At 36.9% G+C, this 20750-nt stretch overlaps 2 protein-coding genes across 5 annotated transcripts in view; one reads left to right on the top strand and one right to left on the bottom strand.

The window, feature by feature from the left end:
* LOC135838077 (protein eva-1 homolog C) overlaps window positions 1–20750 on the bottom strand; it is a 537512-nt gene that overhangs the window by 260813 nt on the left and 255949 nt on the right. The gene's annotated exons all lie outside the window — the stretch shown is intronic.
* On the top strand, window positions 1615–12440 carry LOC135838071 (uncharacterized). Of its 3 annotated transcripts, none has more exons than XM_065353607.1 (15): window positions 1615–1718; window positions 1808–1866; window positions 1950–2063; window positions 3427–3910; window positions 6349–6425; window positions 6545–6694; window positions 7000–7158; window positions 7371–7484; window positions 7618–8089; window positions 9233–9309; window positions 9437–9586; window positions 9860–10021; window positions 10597–10734; window positions 10811–10930; window positions 12252–12440. In XM_065353607.1, exons 1-14 carry the CDS (start codon window positions 1676–1678, stop codon window positions 10928–10930), a joined length of 2319 nt encoding a protein of 772 aa, XP_065209679.1. In that variant the 5' UTR covers window positions 1615–1675; the 3' UTR covers window positions 12252–12440. The 3 variants fall into 3 exon arrangements, with proteins under 3 accessions (XP_065209679.1, XP_065209678.1, XP_065209681.1); XM_065353606.1 differs by having other exon boundaries at window positions 3427–3928; XM_065353609.1 differs by lacking the exons at window positions 10597–10734; window positions 10811–10930; window positions 12252–12440 and having other exon boundaries at window positions 3427–3928; window positions 9882–10021.

Genomic DNA, 20750 nt, shown 5'->3' with positions numbered 1-20750 from the left:
AGGGCCAGGTCGCGAACAAAACCACATATTTTCGTTTTCATTATCATCGTACCACGAAAAATGAAAATGGTAACGCGAAACGTTTTTGGTAAGCAGGCAGATTATCTGGGAGCAGGACAGATGGACAAGGAGACGAGGGGAGGTGCGGGCGCCGCCAAGATGACGTGACGTAGTCACGTAGGTGAGAATATTGCTTCGTGACCAGGATAAAAGTCTCGCTTTACACGTGATCCGAAGGGACCGGCTGCGTTAATGCGTTTAGTTTTTAAACTCGCATAACATAGCGTATATAAGTATATTTCTTCGTATAGAATAGAATCCAACTATATAGCAAAGCAACCCCGACCTCAACTTTGACTGCGTATATTTGCACCATTTCGTCCGCGAATATTCACTCATTTTTTTCCTCGGTCGTCCTTTTTTTCGCAGCTCACTTTCCATCGTCCAATCTGGCATCATTGAAACCTTTATGTATACCTACATGCAGAGCAGCATAGGAACCTAAAGTGGATGCAGCCACCACGTATCGTAAATTAAAAACCACTCGAATGCGCGCGTAAACGTATACCTACCTAATTCTTCGCGTTATTATTTCGATGGCTCGCAGCCAAAAACATTATTTGCGAACACCGATCCGACCCCAGCATGTTCGATTATTGTGTTATCGAAAGACATAACATAAGTAGGTATTCCAAAATCAGAATCCATTAAAGGTGTATGTATTCAAAATTTGACTCCTGGCGCAGAACCCGCTCCCAGAGCAGAAACTATCCAGTCTTACTACATAGAAGTGGTTACCTACCTAACTTTTAAAAATATCGAATATAATTAAAAAATTGACTTCCTGTAAGAAAATGATAATTTACATACTAGGTACTTGAATCATGAATTTTCGAAAACTTTAGCACTCGCTTTGCTCAGATCTGTTGGCTTTTCTTTTTCAAAATCAAACTTTTTAAAAATCTATTACTCGAACTCAAAAAAATGTTCAACTTCAAATCCAAAAAAAGTCGTAGCAGTCTGCCGATACGTAAGAGCCAAATTTTTGTGCCAGAAACATTGAGGGCACTTGAACTACTCGCACCCTAGCTTCACTTCTTTGCTTCGCCTGCGTTAGTTTCCCCCTACACCCCCCTTGGGCTTCGCCCAATTACGTCCTATGGATGTCCTTTTTTCATGCTATGCGCTTTGCTTGAACTACTCGCACCCTCGCTTCGCTCATATTGTGCTTCGCCTGTATTTGTCCCACCTTCACCCCTTGGGCTTTGCCCAACTGTCTCCTTCCTCGGTATCCTTTTTATATTCGCAGGGGGACTCCGTCAGTAGGAAGCAGGTCACTTTAGGGGTCCTGGATTGGAGCCGGCCAAAGTTTCCCGCCTACTTTTTTTTAAAACATTTTTTTGTCTCAAACATTCATTATTGGGTAGATAACTTTTTATGTATTTCAAAATTGCTCACTCAAGTATGCCTACCTAATGATCAAGAAATGAAGATCAATAACTTCGGCAAAATTAATTTTTACTGAGAAATTTCATTAGATTATGATAAGTACGTATTATCTACATACGTATTTGATTAGTCGAATTCCTCAACGAGCAAGCTCATAATATTCTTTCAAGACTTTAAGTGCCTGATGAAATAAGTATTCAGTCCAAATTGAAGTTGTGCGAGAAACATGAAGCGTCGAATTCTGTTTAGTGTTGTTTCAGCATTATTAGGTAATATTTACAATTTTATATTTTTCAAATTAAATTAGAACCATTGCTTGATATTACTTTATAATTATTTATAATATACACAATTACAGTCTATTACATTTCATTTCAACCAGTGAGCGGGAACGATGGGTCTCCATCAGCTGAAACGGTAAGTAAAATGTATCTAATGCAACTGTTTTTCCATGAATTAATACCCAACCTTAAACTGTCTGTTCCATTGTTTATTTTCAGGAAACTGGAATCTTGGAGCCATTTTTGCGTAAAATTGGCTGTGGCGGAAAAGATATTTTGGAGTTGACTCTCTTTGAATTGGGACGAGTACAGCAGTTCTTTGAAAACAAAGTTGTAAGTATACCTATTTGAATGCTTTAACGTGAATTGGGTATCACTCGGTGGAATATCCTATGGCGATGGCGATTATGAGCGTGATGATTGTAGTGCATAAGTATGTATACCGATGCGATGGTGTGTTGTGAATTATGTAGTTCTTCATATGACAATAGGAATAATTGCACCCCTCCCCATCCTAAGGAACATATTAAAGCAAATTTGCCAAAAAAGAGAGAGTTGACCCTATTAATAAACTGGCAGCAATTTTGATTGGCAGGTCCGCCAAAACCGCAGATTTTGCATTCCGACACAGGATTCGCACGAAATTGTTTGGAACTGGATAACTGGATACAGTCAGATCGAAAAATCATGCCAAATTTCATCACCAGCCAAAATTTCAAGCGTTTATAAGTGCATTTTTTGATTTTTAATAAATTTTTGAAAATCAAATTTACGCCAAAAATAAGAAAAAATCAAAATTTTACTAAAATGACCAACGGTTTCAAACTGTTTTGAACAGTTCAAGAAGTCTCCAGCAGAATTTTAAAACTTCAAATTTCCACAAAATGTCATAAAATGAAGTTAGAAATCCGGAATTCACGCTACTAAGTCAGCTGCAGGTAGATTTTAAGTCGTTCTGGAGCTTAAAACGACTTTTTAGAAATTACTGGAGCCTCCAGTAAAGAAATTTTTACAAAAAACATCTAAATTAATAAAACGTATAGGGGAGGGGGTGCGATTAAAACGTTATAAAAATGTTAAAATGAGCGTCAAAATAATTCAAAATTAAAAAAAAAAACTGGTGAAATTTAGCACAGATTTGTCAAAGCGAAATCTTCGTAAAATATCAAAAAAAAAAAAAAAAAAAAAAACATGAAAAACAATGAAAAAAACTGTCACTTGAATGAAATTTTCCTAACAACTAAAAATGTTTAACATCGTGCAATTTATCAACAAGAATTTTTTCAAACGGATGATTAGAATGCGATTGGAGCATTTTTGTGGAAGGGGGATGGACCCGCGGAAAATTGAGCATAAAAAAAACCATCCTCGCTTATTTTCCTTATTTTTTATTTTAAATCCGTAATCAGTCGTCAAATCGTTTTCACTGAAAATGTCCAAGTAGGTATAGCATAGCGAGCGTCTATTTTTTCGGCAACTGGTAACCGGACTAAATAAAAAACTGGCACCTAAAAAAATGGGAGGGGAGGGTGAGGACGAGCCAATAAAAAAATGTCTCAAATCAGTTGTTACCTTACTCATTTGTAAACCAACATAAGTATTAGATACTAGATATTATGGCAACGTAATTATATGCGTGTATAATCGGCATAATATTGAGGTAACGTGTTCAACCTCCGATTTCGAATATTTTCAGCGTGAAGAAAAAAAGCGTACCCTCGAAGAGAAAAAGCAGCGTTTGTTCTACCAGTCCAAGATAAATATAGCAGATTGGGTCGAATCGCTGTTTGTAAAGTGTTGGCCTGGTTGGGCTGGTGCTCGAATTCCCAAACAATATCCCACAGAATATTGGACAATCTTATTACTGAACATAGAAAACCAAAAAATATTGAATTTAAAAATGCAGCTGAAAAAACTCGAAATATCAAACGAATTCTTCGTCAACACTGTGGAATATTTTCTAAAACTTGGAAACCTCCAAGCTGATCTCCAAGCTTATAAGTTAATGACAAATAATGAGAAAAAAGAAGCGATAAAACTTTTGAATGAACAATACCAGGAAGATGGAAAACCAAAAGTGATGAAAATACTGATGCTAGGACTAAACGAACAATTTTCAACCACAAACGACGAAAAAGAAATACGTGAATTACAAACAAATGTAATGGCTGATACAGAAAGTATGCATTCCGTTAGAGGTTGTATTATCTATCTATTAATCTGCTTGTGTGCGTGGTTCCTTACAAGGGAAACCTCACCCCCACCCAGGGAATCTCCGATTGGAGTGGAACGTAGATAAGTAGTTCGGAAGAAGGCCTCAGCAAACCTTTATCCTCTAATTTTCAGCTGCTCGAGTTGATTTTTTGATTTTTGATGAATTTATGATTTATTTTTTGCACATGAAATACCTAGGTACCGTCTTACATAGGAGAGGTAAATCAATTTATAAAATTGCTATATCTCTCCAACGTAAGAACTTCAGAAGCTCATATTTTGATCAAAAGGTCCGTACTTGATACCGGATGTACCGTGTCATCTTTGGCCTGCTTTGTGCTTCCGGTCGGAAACAGGAATTTTTAAAATTATTTTATTTCATTTACACTAATTAGTAATCTGCGAATTCGAAAAATCTTTATTTCTCCTCACCATGAACTAGAGCAGCTGAAACTTTGGTCGAAGGGTGTGTGCTTGATATCTCATTTTTTCTCGTACTAATCAGAAAATTTTCGGTCATCCCCTGTCCCCCCCCCCCGGCCACCATTTTTGTTCCTGCGCGTTTGACTTATTTTTTGCTAAATTAGGATAGGGATGATTCCGAAGAGGAGGGTATACATAACTTGTGCGACTGAACGATTCATTCATATCTTGTTCATTTCTTATTTTCTCAAACTTGGCACAACTGTCAGCATAGCTACTTTTTTGAACACCCGGCGCAGTTCCGGGTACACGATTTTGACTATTTGGCGCAATTGCGGGGCTCCCGTTTCGACTCTATGCTCTCCACATATCGCACCTCGGGAGTAATAAGGTCACATCTCAAAAAAATGAAATTTTACAGGAGAGCGATTTTCTTTTTTTTTTAAACTTGATACTTACATTATTTTCATCAACTTATAATTAATTGTGAGGAATGAATAGCATCTCATTTTAAAGATTGGGTATCTTACCTTCAATACCTTCATTTAGCATAAGAATAATTTGAAAAATAAAATCTTAAAGAGGAAATATTTCAATGTTTGGAAAACATTTTGAGTTATAACCGTTCATTAAAGTTGATGTGGAGGCGAAAGGAAGCGTCCAAAAAAAATTCCATGATACAAAAGTTGTAGAGAATGAAATTTCCAATCGACTTAATGACGTTAGTTTTTTTCTAGAGTGCTTAGTTTTTGAGTTTTTCTCGAAAAACTGAAATTTCATTATATGTGCAAATTCATTTTTCTGAAAAGTGATCAATTTCAAAAATTTTTTCCGTTTGGTACAAACCAATAAAAAATGCACTCCTTGTGACTATTTCTAACTGACAAACATTCAAAACAATCAAAACTGTTTGTTAACACTTTGTATGTATGAAATTTGCTCAAAAAAGGTGGAGTTTTTTGAGATGTCGCCTTATAACTCCAAACAACTTGCAATGTTGTTGAGATTTTGAGTTAGGCCATTTGCGTTTTTTACAAGATCTAGATAATGTACCCAACTCAAAGTGTTATTTTTGGTTGAGGGGGGAGGGTCATACAAAGCCCAAAAATGCAAAAACATCAAAATCAATTTTTTTTGAGATGTGAACTTATTACTCCCGAGGTGCGATATGTATATGTAACCTATAAAAAGCAGTGTTGAGAACCGTTTGGATTTGAATTGGTTGTGATGGTTGTGGTTTTCAGAACCTTTGGAAATAAGTGGTTCTGGTTTCGGTTCTCAAAAGGTTCCCAGTTGTGGCATTGAAACGGTTTTGTTTTGGTTCCAAAAGATACCTTTCACATTGTTCTTCCAAAATGGTTCTCAGTTCTTCTCAAACTCAAATGGTTCTGGTGGTTCCTTTTACTCCTCCTTTGATATTTTGCTGGTGGTGCTGGTTGTTCCACCAATTAAAAAATGGTTCCAAATGGTTCCAGATGCAAAAAATTGGCAAAAAATTGAAAATTTGTAAAAATTCCCCTTTACCTCGCTTATTTTGCATAAAAAACATGAATTCTTATTTCACTTTGGTAAAAAAAAACGAAGTTTCAATGATGAGAGGACCAAAAAGAATCGATTCCTGAAAAGGGTTCTGATGGTTCTTCTTATTTGAAACTTGTTTTGGTTCTTGTTCTGGTTGTTCTTTCCTTAAAAAACTCAATCGGTTCTAAATGGTTCTAAATTGTTTCAAAATCATTTTATATGGTTGTTCTTTCGGTACTTCTCTTTTCCAAATTTTGAAACGGTTCTGATGGTTCTGGGTCCCGTTTCAATTTACCTAAAAAAAGCGGTTGTGGTGCTTCCAAACGGTTTTCAACACTGATAAAAAGTTTGGAGACAGACACCTATCGAAGATTCCCTATATTTACCTTCTTCCATAATCAATTGTCGAATTTGAGTACTTATCTAACTAATGTACATATTTGTATCTTTATATTTTTAGAACAACGAAATTCACTTAGAGTTTTGTACTTTCCGAAATGTAAATCACCCTTATGTAAGGAAGATGCGGTAAAATTGGTATGTATTATTATTTCACTTTTTTTTTTTTTTGGTTGTAGGTAAAATAATAAATTCTACGTTTTTCAACCAATGGCTATTATAGATCTACATACAATCATAATCATTTTCAATTTCAGCAATTAAGAAACGCAGCCAATGCTTTCAAAATGGCAAATTATGGCAACAACGAAGGAGTAATAAATCCACTCGCAGTGGTTGCAACCACCAACGGCACCTTTGTCCTGTTTGAGAGTTTCAAAGATGCGTACTCCATTTGGTGCACACGAGTACGTAGCAAACGTACCTAAATGTCTAGATGTACCTAGCTGGAGGGGGGAGCGCGAGAAGACTAAATTGTCCAAAAAGAGAAGGCATTTCAAATGAATTGTGCTTTTCCAATCTATTTGCAGAAAAATTAATGACATTAACATGATAAAACATCGAAAAGTAATGTCAACTCCACGGGTGAAAAGAAATGAAGACTTTTATTCTTAATCATGTAGAAAAGCTATTTCCTTTCGTTGATTATTTACAAATTTTGAAAAATACTTTTGTGTATTGTGTAATGTCTAAGGTACACACTGTATTTCAGCACGAGATGGAGTTTGCCATTGATGAAATGGATGGAATAAGAATTATTGATGCCAATGAACTGGCTTTATTCGAAGTAAAGGAAAATGAACCTTCTCACCTCGTTGTAAAGGTTGAAAGTAAATCAGGCAAAAACAATGGGTCTCCATCAGCTGAAACGGTAAGTAGGTACATGTATCTACCTACATAATTTAGAAACCCATCCATTCAAAAACATTGCCTACTTCCTGAGCTTCCTTCGTTTCATATCCATTGACAAGAAAGCTTGAATAGAAATTCATTGTTTTGGGCAGCGTACCTTGTGAAAACAGAAGATGTAGAGGGAGAAAATGGATTTATGATTGTACAGGCTCATCCATTGTTTATTTTCAGGAAACTAGAATCTTGGAGCCATTCTTGCGTAAAATTGGCTGCGGCGGAAAAACTCTTGATAAGTTGACCCCCTTTCAATTGAGACAAGTACATGAGTTCTTTGAAAGCAAAGTTGTAAGTACATATACCTACTTGTAAACCAACATAAGTATTAGATACTAGATATTATGGCAACGTAATTATATGCGTGTATAATCGGCATAATATTGAGGTAACGTGTTTAACCTCCGATTTCGAATATTTTCAGCGTGAAGAAAAAAAGCGTACCCTCGAAGAGAAAAAGCTGCGTTTGTTATACCAGTCCACGATAAATATAGCAGAGTGGGTCGAATCGCTGTTTGCAGAGTGTTGGCCTAGTTGGGCTGGTGCTCGAATTCCCAAACATTATCCCAAAGAATATTGGACAATCTTATTACTGAACATAGAAAACCAAAAAATATTGAATTTAAAAATGCAGCTGAAAAAACTCGAAATATCAAACGAATTCTTCTTCGAAACTGTGGAAGATCTTCTAAAATTTCGATACCTCGGAGCTCATCCGGAAATGTTACTTGATGAGGAAGAAGAAGCGATAAAACTTTTGAATGAAGAATACCACGCAGATGAAAAACCAAAAGTGATAAAAATACTGATGCTAGGACTAAACGAACCACTTTTAACCACAATGGACGAAAAAGAAATATGTGAATTACAAACAAGTGTAAAGGCTGATACAGAAAGTATGTATTCCGTTAGAGGTTGTATTATCTATCTATTTATCTATCTGCTTGTATGCGTGGTTCCTTACAAGGGAAACCTCACCCCCACCCAGGGAATCTCCGATTGGAGTGGAACGTAGATGAGTAGTTTGGAAGAAGGCCTCAGCAAACCTTTATCCCCTAATTTTCAGCTGCTCGAGTTGATTTTTTGATTTTTGATGAATTTATGATTTTTTTTGTACATGAAATACCTACCGTCTTACATAGGAGATGTAAATCAATTTAGAAAATTGCTATATCTCTCCAACGTAAGAACTTCAGAATTGATACCGGATGTACCGTGCCATCATTGGCCTGCTTCGTGCTTCCAGTCGAAAACAGGAATTTTTAAAATTATTTTATTTCGTTTAAGTATAGTAATCTGCGAATTCTAAAAATCGTTATTTCTCCTCACCATCAACTAGAGCAGCTGAAATTTTAGTCGAAGGGATTTACCTACCAAATATTTTTGAAGCAAATTTATTCAATTTTTCACCATAATAAACTCGATTTTTTCAATAACAAAAAAAACTTGATTTAGAATCAATTTTCACCACAAAAATCACCACAAAAGTTGAATTTTTAATTTTCATCATACATTTTTTACCTTTGATTTGAAAAATTCAGTTTCTCAACAAGGCTCACTCAAATTTCAATTTTTTTATCACAAAAGGCTTTGATTTAAAATTTTTCTCATCACAATAAATTCAATTTTATGGAACAACATTTCAAATTTTCATCACAAAATTTTTATTGTACAAAATTACAAATTTTCATCACTGGAAACTCAAACCTTTTGAAAAATAAATTTTTCAAGGCTTTATACCTACCACAAAATTTTTTAATTTTTGTATTTGAACTTTTCAAGATTTCTAATCAAAATTTTTACATATTTATCACAAAAATCAAGTTTTTAGTTCCGGGTACACGATTTCGACTATTTGACGCAATTGCAGGGCTCCCCTTTTCGACTCTATGCTCTCCACATATGTATAGGTAACCTATAAGAAGTTTGGAGATAGACACCCATCGAAGATTCCCTATATTTACCTAATTGCATAATCAATTGTCGAATTCGAATACTTATCCAACTAATGTACATATTCGTGTCCTTTATATTTTTAGAACAACGAAATTCACTTAGAGTTTTGTACTTTCCGAAATGTAAATCACCCTTATGTGAGGAAGTTGCAGTAGAATTGGTATGTATTATTACTGCACTTTTTTTTTTTTTTTTGGGTGTAGAAATGTAAAATAATAAATTCCACGTTTTCCCACTAACGGCTATTATATAGGCCTACATACAATTATAATCATTTTCAATTTCAGCAATTAAAAAATGCAGCCAATGCTTACAAAATGGCAAATGATGACAACAACGAAGAAGTAATAAATCCACTCGCAGTGGTTGCAACCACCAATGGCACCTTTGTCCTGTTTGAGAGTTTCAAAGATGCATACTCCATTTGGTGCACACGAGTACGTAGTAGCCAAACTGAATCAGTTCACGTAACAAATTTACCTAAATGTCTTGATGTACCTTGCCGGAGGGGGGGGGGAGCAGACTAAATTGTCCAAAAAGAGAAGGCATTTCAAATGAATTGCGCTTTTCCAACCTATTAGCAGAAAAATTAATGTCAAAACATGTTAAAACATCGAAAAATAATGTCAACTCCTCGGGTGAAAAGAAATGAAGACTTTTACCATAACTTTTGTGTATTGTGTAATGTCTAAGGTACATACGTATTTCAGAACAAGATGCACTTTGCCATAGGTGAAATGGATGGAATAAGAATTATTGATGCAAATGAACTGTGTTTATTCGAAGCAAAGGAAAATGAACCTTCTTACCTCGTTGTGAAGGTCGAAAGTAAATTAGGCAAAACAATTGCTGATACGTACGATGTAATCTCAGTAAGTATCCCACTAAATTACTATCCACCAGTAAGAAGGTAAATAGGTACAATATAAGGAAGTTGGTATCAAAGTGAGACAAACGCCATTTCCACAGAAATTGAATTGGACGTTGATTCTTGATTTTGAAACTAAGATGACAGTTTGTGTCTCATGTTGAAACTAAGGCAAAACTTCGAAGGCCTTTTTTTTACCCTTTTATGCGCTATTTTGAAAGTAATGGACTTCAGAAATGAACGCATCTAGACATCTACACTTTCAAATTATCTTCATCTTGGTTTCAAAATCAGACAAGTGCATTTTTAGGTCCGATTTGTCAGCGGTGAGGGCGGTGGTAGATGGATGTTTTTCGGATTTTTTTTTATTCATGCAGTACCCATCACCGTTACAATTTGCCAAATACTCCTCGCCTTTACAAAGGTGTAGATACATTGTTTTAAAAAAAAACATCGATTTCCTCAGAATCAAACCCTATGGTATTTGTCTCATTTCGATACCGAGCTCCTCATATGTAGTAAGATAAAGAAAACTCATCATCAGGTCTAACTGATTATTTATGACTTTTGCTCAAGCAGAACAAAGACTTCAATAATCCGCCACTCGAGTCGTTAATTCAAAGATCTGCGGGGAGTCAATCCGAGGAAAATGGTAAAATATCGGTACTTTATTGCTACGGCCATGCAATAAAAGCTTTATCGACTTACGGGAAATTAGTATGCATTTATTCAATATGTTTGCTGGTAATTTTCTCAACAATATGGTATTAATACGACGCACGTCTTATTTCAGAAAAAAACAATCGATAAATCCGCAAATAATGTTACCCTAACGTGCATTCCAACAAATCAAACCCTGAACATGCGAATTCTGAACGATGAAGAAGTCACTAAGTTGAAGCAACAACAGTAGGTAAGTCACTACTGCACGTACTTACATATAATGCAAAAGCTGTTAGTTCGAAACGTCAAAAACAAAGTCACATTCAAGTAAGGAGCCGGAAGCTCCACCTGCTTCCAAGCAGTCGTGTCGCTAGACTTGTAAAAGGGAGGCACAAAAATCGAGGCATAAAAATCGAGGCATCGAGGGCAGATTTTTAAGAAAATGTGGTTCAGAGATGGAAAGCGATCCTATGGCGGGAGTTAGCGGGGGGGGGGGATTTTGATGCAGACTCCTTTTATCTCATATTCCTTCATAACAGTTGAGAACGTGCAGGGGTCATTCCACGTCAACTGGACCAAGAAGTGGTGGGGGTTCGGCGATTTATTTGAAATTTTTCCTGTCGAAAGAACTTCCGAAGGGATGACCAATGGCGCAAATCGAAGCCCTCTAGCCCATTTTTAAAGGCAGCCAGGGGGTGTCAAAGTTTTCTGTGAAACTAAAATATCATCAATTTCAGTTCAGCAGTGGATTACTCGATAACCGCGATACCTACCGAAGTGGAACTTTTTCCAATAGTTAGGGGTTTTGAAAGGCTTTTTGGAGATATCATAAAAATCAGTGTTGCCACTTTTTTTCGTACGAAAAATTTGCTCGAAATGTTTCAGAACGTAGTTTTCATATCGTTCCGACTCTCAAAAATTCTGAAAAAAATACATTGTGGACAACTGTTTATGCTGAACAACATATTAAAAAATTGGGATAGTAACATGTTGCAAAGTTGATTTTAAAAAATGTAAAGTTTGCGAAAAAACGCGATTTCTTGATTTAAAACATGAAAAAAAGTTTTGATAGGTGAAGTTGACCCATTTTACCCCTATTTTTACGTATCTGTTGAAAAAGTTGAAAAACCCCGTTCACTCGATGAAATGAACTCCTCACAAAAAAATCAAAATTCGAAAAAATTCAATTTTCAGTTTCAAATATTAAAAAAAGTTTAAATTTATTCAGTTGTCTTATTTTGACCTCTTTCGGACGTATTTCATGAAAAAGTTGATAAAAATTACACTCACGACAAAAAACATAAAAATTCGTTCATTTTTTGTATTTTTTGAATTTTGATTTTTTTGTGAGGAACATGGGCAATGATTGCCATGGGTGTTGTGAAATTTTTCTATGAGACAGTTTCAAAATTCAAAGTTTACTCATACACTCGAGTATTTTTTCTACCTTTGCCTTTTCTCTCTTTCTGCCTCTGTTTGTTTTCTCTCCCCCCTCCTCTTCATTTATTCGATGTGTATATTTTCTAGATTGAAAATGTGACCACGATTGTGTTTTTTCTCTCAAATTACAGAAACGCAGTTTGAGCAGTGGAGGATGTGATAGCCCTGGCCCTGGACATTTGATCTCCTCGAATAACAGTAGTAATCCTAGTACCTACGCCATTCAGTTCTCCTAGACAAGGATCTTCTAAGTAGTTACGATGATAGTAAAATCATCTGTGAATAGTATACTAGTACATAATATTATATTCATACGCATCTGATTGTTTTATTTCCTTCATCTTTTTCTCTTTTAAATAGGTACCTATTACCTATCTATCGATTTCAGACTAGGTATAAATGTATATAAATGAATATATAAAATCTGACACACCGGGAATCGTTTAGTTTGAGCTCAAAACGTCGAGAACTATCAATTTTTGACCTCCGACCTTTTTATCCAAAGTTGGGTCTACCGCAATATCCATCATTTTTTACAAAAATTTGGCTAAATACACTCTTCACACAAACAAAACCCGTTTTTTACTTCTCGCAATACGAAATTTTGAGATCTTTTGCCCTCACTTCGTTCGAGCCTTTTTGCTTTTTGTTTTTTTTTTTGAAGCTGCAATTCTAAAAAAAATTTATTCAAATTTTGACATTTTCAAAAATCAACCTCCTCTCTACTCATAAAAAAACATGGTTCTGTCACTCACCAAAATTAGCATTTCAAAAGCTTTTGCCTTCGCTACGCTTGGTCTATTCTTTTTTTTTTTTTTTTGAAATTAGGAAATTTCATGTTTGAGGCTTCTAAAAATTAAAAAATGGAAAACCAAAATTTTTTATGAGACATAATAAACTATGAACATCTATAACCCAATTAGTAGGTATAATACCTACATATTAAACCAATTGACAAAAGTCGTCTTCTCACCTTCTATTTTACATTAAAAAACATACCTTTTCATTCAGAAATATTGGTATGTTTTTCTCATATCAGTCGGAAAATTTTTGGTCGACCCCCCTCTCCCCACCACACCCCTCCAAAGAGAATGCTTATAGTTTCGACCCTGACCACAGGGGCCCGAAGGAAAGAAAAAAATTTAAAAATGACACGTAAATATGATTTGTGTCCCACATTTATGTAGGCAGTAGGTATTCTTTAACTAATGCTGAAACAACTTTAAACAAGATTTTTTCGTGAAATGTTGCTTCCATTTTAATAATTTCAGGCCATTATCAAAGGTTTAAAAGCAAATCCTTCGGGGTGAATAACTTAGCATATTATTTCGAGGATTAGCAAATGTAATTGTTGTCCCTGGTTTTGGAAAAAAAATTATCAAAAAAGAAAAATGACAAACTGCCCCAACATTTACGTTAGCATACATACTTAATTCGATCTTCAAACAATCAATCACGCTCAACAGGTCGATTCCAACATTTTCGAGAGTATGAATTCGATTTAGAAAAGAGCTGAGATAACTTGAACAACAGAATTTCAACATTTCAAATATTGTTTTTTCTTTCAAAAAAAAAAAAACTACAGATAGACCTGTGGTGGAATATTTCTTTCCTCCTCTCGTCGTAACGTACCCTAAAGTATAGATACGAATTATGTAGCGACAAGAGAGACATCTCTTACGCAGGTACAAATACTTGACACGGTGTAATATACGCAATACGAAATATGTACTCGTACCCAACCCCCATACTATGCTTCATTCTCATTTTCATACTCGTATATATATCCAGCCCGCAACACCCATTAGGCGAACGAAATTTGCGATATATGCTTCATCGTGCTTCACGTACTACGATAATACTCGTATTTCGCACATACTCGCACACGCTCGTCTTTATAATAATATAAAGAATTGCCGGCGCATAATCTCTCGCCACATACATATACAAGTACAACGCTAGAAAATATAACATTTTGCGGCGCAGCTTCGCCATTTTCAACCCCCTTCGCGCGTCCAATATCGTTCAAATATTAGGGAAAAATTTTTTTGCATAGCGAACAATACGCAGTAAAGTTAGGTTAGATGTAGACTAACTCGTTTAGCCGACAACAGAATTTATCTTATCGTGCACACAACCTACCCCTTTTGTATACACTGTACAGTTCGCTCGGCAGAAAATTGAGAAAATTATTATACCCTCCAAGACCAAGTAGGTACGTACATGAGAGGCAGGCTGCTGCGGTGACGACGACGACGACGACGTCAGACAGAAACGCACGTTTTCCATAGTTACTCGTATTCTACAGTACCATACTACGAGTAAAGCTATAATAATGAACGCTGACGTGAAAACATTGCACGTTGAGAAAATGTACCAACAACATTGACCATTATTACTCGTACTACGAAGAGGCTCGTGACAGTTTTAATTACAATCGTAACACGCCGCAACTTTCGGGGCTGCTGAGCTCTGCTAACTTTCTCTTCGTCGGATGGTGGTCGGTTATTCGCGAGCTGTATTAGGTTTTCGAGTTGGAGTTGTTGTTGTACGAGAACGAGTACGAGTAATTATAAAATTTCAAGCTCCAAACGACACCACTACACCACACACGTGTAGGTGAGTGGAGCTGGAGAGGTTGCTCGTCGAGACACAGATACATTCGACACATTAGTTATAAGTACGTAACTAATAACTACGTGTACGTCGTTACAGTTGTGTTACACTATACCTACGAGTATGTGTGTATTACGACGACAAACACGTAGGTAGGTAGGTAGGTATATTGTATGTAGAAAAGTTGAAGAGGAAAAATTTGATACGAAAGAGCGTTTTATTTATTTCTCTTTGATGTTCACTAATGCTACTCACGTTCCAACAGTGTAAAGTACAAAAACCTATTTCTATTTGCGTAATGTACATCTATTATTATTATTATTTCTTCGCTTTTTTTTCTCTCTCTCCTTTCACTCGCTCGCATCGTTTTTCTCTTTTTTTCGCGCCTTTTTCTTCAGCTCTCTCTTCGACTTCGACGCTGGTGTTTTTTCGTACAAACCTCACCTATACCGTATAGAACGCGTATATCTGCACGCTTTTCAACGTGTATTATTCCAAGTATGGCGGATGCGGATTGTAAATCGAAATCCAATTCCAAAGCGAAACCATGTTATAAAATGTTATCCAGTTTTCCGCACCTTTTGTCCCCGTATCCGTAGCTCTGTGTACGCTTTGCTTTCTCTCACTTATTTTCGTCGTATCGGGGCGAACGAAAAAAAAGAGAGAGAAAAAAAGTAAAATAAATAAACCGTTTTACGTTCGATGGAGTAAATTGTGTATGGCGGATTTGGCTGCCACGTTTCATCGATACGTTTAATTTAAAGCTCGTCTCCGAATTAAGGAAAAACGATGGGTTTGCGTATAGACTCGTCTCGTCGTCGTATTCGTATTTCTTTATGTATCCGTTTATAGGTAGTATCTGTATAGCGTAGGTAGAGGTACATAGAGCCTCCTAACAGCTTCAGCCGTTTAAACGCTCCAGCCATCTCGTCGAACAACCATCGAGACATTTCGATAAAAAGAACCCATCAGTATGGGCACCTTTGGCAATTTGGTACCGGTATTTGACACCGCGTCAAAGTGAGACTGGAACGCAGTGTCAATTTTCAGTGCCACTGGTAGTCGGGGAGCCCGCTTAAGGATCTATTGAATCCCCCCGTCGATCCTCCGGCATGACTTTTTTCTTAAAGGGGGAATCCTAAGGAACATTTCTAGCCCTTGTACTAAAAAAAAAAAGTGGCCCTACTTACAAAATGGCGGCCATTATGGCTGACAGGTCAGCTGAAATCGCAGATTTTGCGTTCCAACATGGGACTTGCAAAAAAATTTTTCAAACCGTACAAAAGTAGATCGAAAGATCGGGCAAAACTTTATCACCTGTCAAAATTTCAAATGCTGGAGTGCGTTTTTCGATTTTTGGTGAATTTTTGAAAATCAAATTCAGGCCAAAAATGAAGGAAAAAATCGAAATTTTACCAAATTGACCAAGAAAGCTGAAATTTAAGATATACCCTATTTTTCGACCTGCCAAATCGATTGGAAACGGTTTCAAACCATTTTGAGCAGTTCTGGAGCCTCGAGCAGATTTTTGAAACTCGAAAATTCCCACAAAATTTCATCAAAATGAAGCTGGAAAGCTGAAATTTATTCTGCAAATTGATTTCAATGCACAACGAAGTACTGCAGGTAAATTTCAAGTCATTTTGGAGCCTCAAGCAGCTTTTTGAAAATTCCTGGAGCCGCCAGCAGATTCTTGAAACTTTAAATTTTCACAAAATTTCATCAAATGGAGATGGAAAGCTGAAATTTACTCCACACTCCAATTTTAACACCTCCTGAAGACGACTTCAGGTGAGTTCAAGTCATTTTGGAGCCTCCAGTGACCTTTTGAAAATTACTGGAGCCTCCAGTAGACTTTTGAAACTTGAAATTACCGCAACATTTCACCAAATGGAGTTGGCAAAATGAAATTCACTTCGCAAACTGATTTCAATACGATATGAAGTCGACTACGTCGTGTTTTCAAATGGTTTTGAAACTTCCAGCTACTTTTTGTAAATTTCAATTTTCCAAAAACGCCATGCGACCTTTCAAAAAGTCGCTAGAGACTCTAAAACGACTTGAAATCCACCAGCAAACGACTGCGCTATGAATTTCGATTTTCCATCTCCGTTTGATGAAATTTTAGGGAAATTTCGAGTTTCAAAAAGTTGCTGGAGGCTTCAAAATGACATGAATCCACCTGAATTCGTCTTCAGAGGGTGTTAAAATTGGAGTGCAGAGTAAATTTCGGCTTTCCTTCTCCGTTTGATGAAAATTTGGGGAAATTTCAAGTTTAAAAAATCTACTGGTGGCTCCAGTAATTTTCAAAAAGTTGCTGGAGGCTCCAAAACGACTTGAAATCCACCAGCTGTCGAATTCGTGGCGTACTTATTGAAATTAGTTTGCAGAATCAATTTCGACTTTCCATCTCCGCTTGATGAAGTTTTGTGGAAATTTCGAGTTTCAAAAAACTACTGGAGGCTCCAGTAAATTTCAAAAAGTCGCTGGAGGATCCAAACCAACTTGAAATCCACCAGCAGTCGACTTGGTAGCGTATTGAAATTAGTTTGCAGAATGAATTTCGACTTTCCATCTCCACTTGATGAAATTTTGGGGAAATTTCGACTTTCAAAAAACTACTGGAGGCTCCAGTAATTTTCAAAAAGTCGCTGGAGGCTCCAAAATGACTTGAATCCACCTGAATTCGTCTTCAGAAGGTGTTAAAATTGGAGTGCAGAGTAAATTTCGGCTCTCCATCTCCGTTTGAGGAAAATTTGGGGAAATTTCAAGTTTAAAAAATCTACTGGAGGCTCCAGTAATTTTCAAAAAGTCGCTGGAGGCCCCAAAACGACTTGAAATCCACCAGAAGTCGACTTCGTAGCGTATTAAAATCAGTTCCAAAAATGAATTTCGGCCTTTCCAACTCCATTTGATGAAATTTTGTGAGAATTTCGAGTCCCAAAAATCTGCTGGCTGCTCCAGAACTGCTCAAAACGGTTCGAAACCGTTTCCAATCGATTTGGCATGTTCAAAATAGGGTATATCCTGAATTTCAGCTTTCTTGGTCAATTAGGTAAAATTTCGATTTTTCCCTTCATTTTTGGCCTAAAGATTTTCATAAATTCACCAAAAATCGAAAAACGCACTTTAGCACTTGAAATTTTGACAGGTGATAAATTTTTGCCTTATCTTTCGATCTACCTTTGTACGGTTTGAAAAATTTCGTGCAAGTCTGATGTTAGAACGCAAAATCTGCGATTTCGGCTGACCTGTCAATCAAAATGGCCGCCATTTTGTAGGTATTAGGGCCACTTTTTAGTTGTCCCGGAGGATCGACCGGGTGGGAGGGTTACAATATATCCTTTAGCGGGCTCCCCGACTGTGGCGATTGTTTTTAAAAAGCAGAGTTCCAATTTTTATATTTTTTTTTCTCAATGAAAATTTTCAAGGGTATAAAGCTCAAATTAAAACATTTTTCAAAAAAAAACAAACTTTTAGTTGTTGAAAAAGAATTTTTACGAGTGACAATTATTTATTCGTTCAACAATCGGTTCATTAGAGTGTCGTGTCATTTGAAATCATTATGGACTCCTCAATGTGAATTTAATGCGACCCTGAACTCATTTTTGAAAATTTTCCACTCTGCATTAAAAAAAAAAATCACCAAAAATCATCAATTTTGAAGATGGGAAAACAAAAAATCAATTTAGTCAGCTGAAATTTTGGTTATAAGAGTTCAAGACCTTATCTTGTTCCAAAACTTGAAAACACCATTGAAATGATCCCCTTCCCCACTGTGCATACCCATGAATATACGCATTTTAATTTCGTTTATTCGAAATGGTAAATGTTTTTGTTGAATAGAAAATTGATGTGGAAATGTGGGTGATGGAAGGGGAAAGGTGGAGTACCAACCCTAGGAAAATTATTGTCAAGTTTATCATAAACTACTTCCTCGTGACACTAAAAATTTGATTCGTCAATGTGCCACACGTAAATTTTCATTCAATTTTTTTCTGTGATCGTTCAACATCACGACGACCTTGACCAAAGTCAATTCATTACAAAGATGCGCTATGATCGTGTAAATTTTACTTTTCAGGTCACTAAGCACCTTATGTTTGTCAATATCGAAGAATTAGATTGGCTGGCAACAATTTGAATATCCAACCGAATAAGCTTAGAATGTTCTCTGCGAAAATGACGAGACAAGATACGCTCGACTGTATACTGACGAGGCGACCATGGCTTACGCGTTTTGCTAGATGGCAGGACGAGGCCGATATTCCAGCGGTAGGTAATAAAAGGAAATAAAAATGTGTAAAATTGAATTTATTCGGGTAGCGACACGACACAAGGGAGAGATAACCGGGCCAAAACGTACATAAAGACGTTTTTCATACCAAAACTGTACGAACTATATAGAGACGATTGGCCGGGCTGGCAAGATTTCTCTCTTTCTCTACGTGTAGCTGTTTTCCTTCTTCTACCTACTTTTTTTTCTTTCTCGTACTTTTACTCCTCGCTCGACGTTCGAAGTTAAACGGTAACGACTCTGTGTATTTTCTCAATTCGTAAACGAGTTTCTGCCTATAGAGTGGCACGAAGATAAATAGAAATGCTCGTATTGCGAGTCCGTTTCGTTTATTGTGGCTATATTACTGTTTGCAAAGTGCAATTTTTTATCATACTTAGTATTAGAAATGTGTACACGGTATGCGCGTGGTAAGTGGGGGCGGTGGATGGCCGTACCATACAACAACGGTAATCGAATCTGCTTCTTGGCTGCCGGCTGCCGTCTGGACCCGGCTCAGCGCACTTGGTTCTGCTCGCCCAGAAAGAGAACACCTATTCAAACGTCACACTCGATAAATGGTAGTGATTTGTTTGCTCGTCGGTTAGTTTTAGTATTCCGTATAAGTTACACTACCTATATACTGTTGTTACCGTTGCATATCGTATATACGTCTGTATAGGCATCAGCATCGACATCGACATCGACAAACCAGCAGCCCAGCCAGCCAATCGCCAATCAGCCTGTAATAAAATTCAAGACGCGATTCGCAAACGAACGGCATCGCGGCAGGTGGTGGGGTGCGGTGCGGTGCGGTGCTGCGGTTCGTCGTGTAATTACATTTCGAATGCTTGATTTGGCCCTCTTTTACCAGCACCATCCGTGCCACGTCCGCCTATATAATATAATTATGTAAAACGCCTCATTGTCGAAGAATGCGAAATGTCTACAAACTGCCTTTTACTCGTACTTTTGATGGTCGCCATCTTGAATAAAATTTAATCTAACTCCGCTACACTACCATATACGAGTAGTCGTCCCGCTATTATGGTAAAAATTAAAACGCTGTTGATTCGGTTTTGTCGTGGACGCGAAAATTCCACGAATCGTCGATTGCGTAGGTACGTATTAAGACACAAAACGCGCCCGGCAATTTCTCCTGGGAGAGGCTAGATTTCGTAATATTTTGTTGGTAACAAAAATTACCATAAGAGGAGGGGTGGGGGGAAAAGGTGGAAACAATGTTCAGCTCGAAAATTTCCCACTTGGACACTATTTTTCCAAACATAAAAGAAACAAGAGTGAATGGGTCTGTTGATTTGCAGTCAATCTTGTATTCCTGGCGCAGAACCCGCCTACCTTTCAAGTCAAATTTTTTTGCTTCATCTGTCCAGAAACTCTCAAGGTATCATCATACATACCTACTATTTTAGGATGGCGTTCTCAGCAAAATCATCATTGGAGGAAGCTATGGAGGGGAGAGGGTGAGGCAGCTACCGAAAATTCAACACGAAACTCGTTTCTGCAAACGTAAAGAGCAAGATAAGAACGTCACTGTCGCCTTCCAGCCCATTTTGGGGTAATTGGATGGTGAAATTCGTATTCCTGGCGCAGAACCCGCTTACTTTTTCAGTCGCTCAAGACTATGACGTTGATGATGATGATGATGATGATGACAATATGTAACCAAATACGTATACTTGACCATCGAGATCTTATTTTTATTTTTTATTTTAAT

This window comes from Planococcus citri, chromosome 2, assembly GCF_950023065.1.
Source record: "Planococcus citri chromosome 2, ihPlaCitr1.1, whole genome shotgun sequence".
Classification (NCBI taxonomy): domain Eukaryota; kingdom Metazoa; phylum Arthropoda; class Insecta; order Hemiptera; family Pseudococcidae; genus Planococcus; species Planococcus citri.
The sequence above is the reverse complement of the archived record's forward strand: the minus strand, read 5'-3'. Positions and strand labels throughout refer to the sequence as shown.